At 37.1% G+C, this 6,888-nt stretch overlaps 1 protein-coding gene and 1 non-coding gene across 3 annotated transcripts; one reads left to right on the top strand and one right to left on the bottom strand.

Moving 5' to 3' along the window:
• On the bottom strand, window positions 1,204-1,285 carry TRNAS-GCU. The gene has a single exon. It is a non-coding gene; the product is annotated as a tRNA-Ser (tRNA).
• On the top strand, window positions 1,374-5,688 carry LOC105155364 (G-protein coupled receptor 1). Of its 2 annotated transcripts, none has more exons than XM_011071231.2 (9): window positions 1,374-1,678; window positions 2,475-2,506; window positions 2,607-2,776; window positions 2,900-3,003; window positions 3,728-3,829; window positions 3,961-4,017; window positions 4,596-4,739; window positions 4,824-4,894; window positions 5,217-5,688. In XM_011071231.2, the coding sequence occupies exons 1-9, from the start codon at window positions 1,496-1,498 to the stop codon at window positions 5,314-5,316; spliced, it is 963 nt and encodes a 320-aa protein (XP_011069533.1). In that variant the 5' UTR covers window positions 1,374-1,495; the 3' UTR covers window positions 5,317-5,688. The 2 variants fall into 2 exon arrangements, with proteins under 2 accessions (XP_011069533.1, XP_020553214.1); XM_020697555.1 differs by having other exon boundaries at window positions 1,475-1,678; window positions 2,362-2,506.

Genomic DNA, 6,888 nt, shown 5'->3' on the forward strand with positions numbered 1-6,888 from the left:
AAGACAGGTCCAGCGGAGGTCTCGAAGTGGCGGTGGGGGGCCCCCAAAAGTGGATGGTGGTGTCGCCGTCGATGTCCACGGTTTGAGAGGAGAGTCCCGCGGCGGTGAGACAGCGGCGGAGGAAGCTGCCATAGAGGGCAACGAAACTCAGACAGGAGGCGACCATCCTGTTTTACTACAGACGAGAAAGTGATGCCACGAAATTTCCACTAAACATTTATCATTTCAGCAACCAAACAAATATATAGGTGTACATATCCATCACAGTTGGTGAATCAAGTAAACAAGTCATTAAATTTATTTAGACAAACTTTTTAATTTAAATCGAGTTTGTTCATATTTGAACCAATTATATAATAAAATTAATTGTGTTTTTTGTTCTACAGTTAAAAAAATAACCAATCACATAGTAACCGATCCATAAAAGAGTAAATGAGTATTTCAAATAATTCTCAACCACTTTGGCAGCCTTCACCTAATCTCTAATAAGTTACAAGATTAGAGTGATAATTAAATAAAGGGTAATTACACTCTCTCTCCTAAAATTTGGTATAATAACGTAAATTTTTTATAATTTAAAAAATTACAGATAATAATCCTGAGGTATGCTTCAATCTAATAAATAGGTGTCTCCGTTAATCAAACTTCATTGCTTTTGCTAATATCAATAAAAATAAATAAATAAAAATTTATATTTATCATCGATTGATTTATTACTAACTTATTGCAAGGTCAAATATTTTTTTTTCCAACTAAACTACTATTATAACAATTAAAATATATATCCCCACATGTATTAACGTGTGAAGACGTATAACGGTGTAATCACACTCTAAATAAATTGTTGCTTTAGTTTCTCTTATAAGAGCCTTAAAATTGGCCATATTCTAGTAATGAAGTAGGACTTGTGTTTAAATACATTCAATCATAAATAAAGAAATTATTACTAATCTCATAATTTCCGCTAGGTGTGGGGATCGGGTTGGGAATCCGAACTTTCGAGTAGCTATTTTAATTATTCGATTCTAATCCAAATATTGTCGAGTATACGACGGTCAGGTATCCAAATTTTTTTAAAAATAACTCTTAATTATTTTTTTTAAAATTAGCTTCTAAATTTCAACTTCTATAATAGATCAAAGCTTCCATGAGCAAAATGGAGCTCTACTCCTTGAGCATATTATACTTTCAGAAAAATATATTCGTCGCCTGAGAGATTCGAACTCTCGCGGGGAAACCCCATGTACTTAGCAGGCACACGCCTTAACCACTCGGCCAAAGCGACTTTGTTGAATTATTAATATTTGCGAAGTTTTTAATATTCAAAACTTTCAGAACGCGTAATCTATCTAGCAAGTAATGGCCCCACCGGAACTTTTTCAGTACGCCCTTCATTTCACTTTGGTCGCAGGAAATTGAATGTTGAAGATGCCAATAGTGGAATTCTTGATTAAGATCGTTGATTTTCTGTGAGGAAAGGGGGAAAGTTGATGCAATGGCGACGTTGCAGGCGGTTTTGGGCAACTTAACGGCAACTGAACGGGGAATCTTGACTACCATTAACACCGGTGCCTCCAGCCTCTCCCTCGTCGGCTCCGGCTTCATAGTCCTCTGCTACTTACTCTTCAAAGAGCTCCGCAAGTTTTCATTCAAACTTGTCTTCTTCCTAGCACTCTCCGTAAGTATTCGGTCACATTCTTTTTTGTTTCTCTTTTCTTGGGTATCTTTCGATCTTATTTTGTCCCAAATTTTAAGTCATGTTGCGCCAATTGATTTCTGCTTAGTCACTTGCTAATATAATCAAATCCTTATCACCTGATCATTTGCTTAAGAAAAAAATTTATCTTGGTGTAATGATTTTTTTTTGGCTTGGAGATGGTGTCAACTTAATTCATCATGCAGTTGCAGAAGCGCTGAGTTGTTAGTTTGCTAGTGGATTGAAATTTAATTCAGGAATTGGGTGGAATATGATTACTGCGTGCATTTGTGCTGCTGGAAGGCTAGTAACTATATGAATCCTTTTCCAAGTACTTAGTTCATTAAATGAATTCGTGCTCAGTCTGGCAATTATTCAACTTTTTTGACCGGTTTGTTTAACTAAATAGAGAAGCTTTACCAGTGTTTATGACTAAAATATTTTTATAATTTCTTTGGTTCCACTTTCTCTTACAGCTGAAAAATGGAGTTTCCTAATAATCTTGCACGGACGAAATGTGTATTAGCTATAATGGATATCTTTGTAGTTTATGACATGGCTTTGTCCATCCCTGTGTTGCAGTGTCTGCATTTAATTGTTCTGGTCAAAGTATTTGACTTTTGAATTACTAAATCCATTTTGCACTTTGATGTTTTTTCCCTCAGCATTTTTGCTTATCTTGCTGCTGGAATTCTGCTAAGAACAACCTCTTTGGATTTTCTGACTGGCTTGTCTGCGAAATGCAGAATGTGAAAGTAATGTTTTGTTTCTGGTGCAGGACATGTTCTGTAGTTTCTTCGGCATCATTGGGTATGTGCTTGTGACTTTGTGTCACCTGCTTTCTGCCACTTTGACAATGGAAAATTGAAATTCTGACATTTTTCTTCTAAAATGAATATGTTATGTGCAGGGATCCTTCTAAAGGGTACTTTTGTTATGCTCAGGGCTACACAACACATTTTTTCTGTGTTGCTTCTTTTCTATGGACAACAACAATTGCTTTCACTCTACACCGAACAGTTGTTAGACATAAAACTGATGTAGAGGATCTAGAGCCAATGTTTCATTTGTATGTCTGGGGTATGCGTCTTACATTATTCAGTTTTGTCTTTTAAATTGTTTCCTCTCAAACTATCTCTTTGGAGGTACACTATACTTTTCATTCTTTTCTCTCCCTTACTGGAGTTTAAACAACTTTTGCAGGAACTTCAGTTGTTATGACAGTAATTCGCTCGATTGGTAATGACCACAGTCACATGTCCCGTATAGGTCCATGGTGTTTGTCACGAACAGGACGTACAGGAAAGGCATGTGTATAAGATTTATCACAGCTGACATTGCTATTAGAAAGTTCTTCTAGTTGATATGCTGTCTTACTGTTGCCTACAGGCCCCTTTGTTGTTATTCCTTTTATATAATCTATAGCATGTATCTCTACCCTATGTACTGAAACCATTAATGGAAGAAATATAGTAGATGAATTGGCGTATAAGTTCTTTTGTGTTACTGAAACAATGTTTTGGCTGAAAAATGAGCAAATTTAGTTTGATTGATTCTAGCTTATCCTCCAATCCTAATGTGTGCACTATCAAAGATTGCTTGCATGGTTAAGAGGAAACTATTTTTAACTTGTTTTTTCTAAGCGGGACTGAACTGGGTTCAAGATTTTGCCCTGGAAACAATCTGTTTTATGTAATGGTGTTTAGCTTGAGATAACTACGATTTGATAGGTCTTGGTGTTTCTTTGTTGGTTCCTATCTAATTCCACATTCAACTACTTAATAAATTAGGTAATTTGAAAACAATATGCCTGTGATGTAATATATATCAATCATCTTTAGTATGTGTTTGGGAAAGTTGTTGCATTAGGGTACAGAATTGTCTCATACATACCAATCTATTGTTTGATTGCATAGTAAATGTTGGGTATAAGAATTTGATACCTTATATGTTATTGCAACTGGGTTTAAAGATGATACTTTTGCTGCACTTTTATTCCTCATAACTTTTTACTTTTATTGCTTCCTGCAGGTGGTTCACTTTATAACATTTTATGCACCTCTGTGGGGTGCAATTCTCTTTAATGCTATCACCTATTTTCAAGTGATACGCATGTTAAAAAATGCCACTCGGGTATGTAATCATCTGGATCTCTCTTTTTGTGATGCCTTATTTACGAGCTTTTGGGATGAGGGAGGTATATGAAAGAATGCATCTTTGTTTGGCTGACTGAATCCACAATGATGAAAGACCTGTTTTTCCAGATGGCAGCTGGAATGTCAGATCGAGCATACCAATCAGATGTACGACCAGATATGAAGGTAAGTTTTCTTCTCTGTTTATATTGAGTGTCCAAAATATATGAATAACTAGAAAAGGGCTAGTGAATGAGCAATATCTTTTGCCTAATAAGTCAATTAATTTTCTGAAATTTGCACAGCTACTTGCGATTATGCTCGTCTAATAAGAATCAGGACTCAGTATCACATGGGAGTACTTGATATGGCATGTAGAAAGAGGCACTAATTTTCATTTGAGAGTTATGTATAGTTGTTAAAGGCACATGTACCATCATGGTGCAAATCAGTTATGAACGTCATTTCTGTTCAGATGTTTACGCGGCTCATACTTTTCCTGTGTAGTGAAAAATGTTGTCTTCTAATCATCTGTCTTCATCAGACACAACCAAAATGGTTTTTCCAAGATTATTTGTTTGATGAAGTTGTAGTTATTCTGATACCATTGCTATTTCTAATTCTTGAAAACCAAGTGTCCTTGCTTATTTTTTCTGAACAGTTGCATTAGGAAGATGAAACTTAAATCAATTTTGAGTGCACAGTGCCAAGATATTGAATCTTTTTCCTTAATTTTCTTCATTTCCCTTGTGCTTCCTCGATAGGCCTTGAATCGATGGGGTTACTATCCACTTATTCTGATTGGATCCTGGTTTTTTGGCACAATCAACCGTATACATGACTTCATTGAACCAGGTCATAAAATCTTCTGGCTTTCAGTTCTTGATGTTGGCATGGCTGCGCTTATGGTAAATCTCTTTTAACAGCTCTTTGTCTTCAAGTCTGCATGTCTTCTTCCCAAAATTGAACTTTCTATCTTATGCTTGTTTAAGGGCCTTTTCAACTCGATTGCATATGGTCTCAACTCTTCAGTGCGGAGGGCCATCTATGAACGATTGGATCTGTAAGTCATAAATTACTTCCAGTTGTCTTTTGCTGTTGCTTTTATCCTTTTACCAATTTTGTTTGTTTTTTTTTTCATATAATGATTGTTGCAACACCACTACCAATTCCCCAACAGAAAGTGAAAAGAACTACCATCTCATCTTCCCCTAATCAAATGCCTGATTCACTTACAGGATATATAATTATTACATTATCAGTTGATTCTTTCTTTGTCATCAGATCATTACACCCTGTTCCGTATGTGGTCATGAATTTTGCTCATATCTAGGTTCACTGTCACTGTAATTTTGTTCAGACTTCTAGTTCTTTGTTTGTTTCAGGTTACCAGAAAGTTTTAGAAGATTTCCCAAGGGTTTGAGGTTAAGAGACCAGCAGCAAGAGAGTGAACTCGTATCGTTGAAAACCGAGGAACCGCGATAGCAGTTGAATTATTGACCTGTATGTGCACTTATTTGAAGTAAGATTTCTATTCTTTTTTGACTACAGCTGACCACGCTTTAGAGAAGAACCCTGTCGGCATTCTTTCATCAGCAACAATCATTGACTAGTGAATGCGAAGCTGCTTTTGCACATTTGATGAACTAATGCGATGTGCTGTACCCTGACACCCTGAACTAACGAGAGCATGATGCGATGTGCTGTACCCTAACACCCTGAACAATCTTGTGAATTGTTTTGTGTATTGCTCCGAGTCAATTAATTGCCTGTAAAATTATTGATATTATATTGGTATTTGCATGTATTTCTGGAAATGGTTTCTGATTTCTAATGTGATATTCTTTTCTCATTAAATGAGATTGCTCGTTGATCCGTACGGATATATAGAATAAGCGACGTTGCTGCAAGAACTTAAACCATTCATTCCTCACAAGTTCTACTTGACAGACAAGTTGATACTAAAAGATTAGACTACAAATAATTCAACAGTTGAAGCGAGAAAAGGAGAAACAGAGAGGCCAAGATTCAAGCATAGGCAGAGGAATTGTCCACCACCACTGCATCCTCATCACCACCACCCCTGAACAACAAATACCTGACACCAAACCCAGCACCACCACGAGGAACATGCTGGTGTTGAAAGGCATAACTGGCAGCATCAAAAGGAACATGCTGGTGTTGAAAGGCATAACTGGCAGCATCAAAAGGTATCCGATTGCTGTGTTTTCACCAAACAAAGTGCTCCAGCAAATGGGAAGGTGGTGTTTACTGAGGAGGCCGCAGCGGTTCCTTGGAAAGGGGGAGGAGCTGCACCTTCCAGCTTTGGGATGATTAAAGGGGTGGGCAGCTGGGTGGTGCCTTACCGAGTGGGCTGAGGCCGTTTAGCTAAGCCATGAATCTGTTGTCCAAGAATTGAGGAGGATAGTAACATTTTTGCCCCAGTACAATGTCATGTGCATTATCTCAGCTTCTCTGTTGCAGTGAGGGATCCTAGGACCTAGGTAGAGGAAGGAGGACGTTAGGTAAAAGGTATTTTTCGGTTATTGGTTGGTTGGTTTTGTTTTATTTGGCAATTTGTTAGAAGAGGACCCGTTTTTATTTGGTGGGCCTGGATTCGGACATTTGGATATGGTTTCGAGATTCCAAGTTCAGATTTCACGTTTCAGTTACAAGACAATCATAATATTTCATGTGATGAAATTTAGGTGAAATTCATTATTACGACTATGATTGTAACTGGAAATTAAATTCTCAATTTACATCTACTTGTTTTGCAATATTCTTCACCCCAATTTCAAGAAATCCCGTCATCTGTTAGTGAGATTTGCTCCTATTATTCATATAAACTCCACGAAATCAACAGATTGAGGAAAATTCTTGACCTGACTGCTCCACTCATCCAAGAAAGCTAGCAAACATGCTAATAGTCCTTGTGAGGTTTGATATCAGTAAACAATCAGCTCCAACTTCGATTTGGTCTGAACTGAAGACTAAGGAACTTACATGACAAATTGCCATAAAATAGAATACTAATTCTTGCCCCTGTGGAGTGCA

This window comes from Sesamum indicum, linkage group LG1 (assembly GCF_000512975.1).
Source record: "Sesamum indicum cultivar Zhongzhi No. 13 linkage group LG1, S_indicum_v1.0, whole genome shotgun sequence".
NCBI lineage: Eukaryota > Viridiplantae > Streptophyta > Magnoliopsida > Lamiales > Pedaliaceae > Sesamum > Sesamum indicum.

Bases quoted from the DNA above. Each gene is read 5' to 3' on its own strand.
- LOC105155364 (XM_011071231.2), top strand. From the start codon at position 1,496: ATGGCGACGTTGCAGGCGGTTTTGGGCAACTTAACGGCAACTGAACGG. The intron at 2,507-2,606 runs GTATGTGCTTGT...TGTTATGTGCAG, and splicing joins AGTTTCTTCGGCATCATTGG to GGATCCTTCTAAAGGGTACT. The intron at 3,004-3,727 runs GCATGTGTATAA...TGCTTCCTGCAG, and splicing joins GAACAGGACGTACAGGAAAG to GTGGTTCACTTTATAACATT.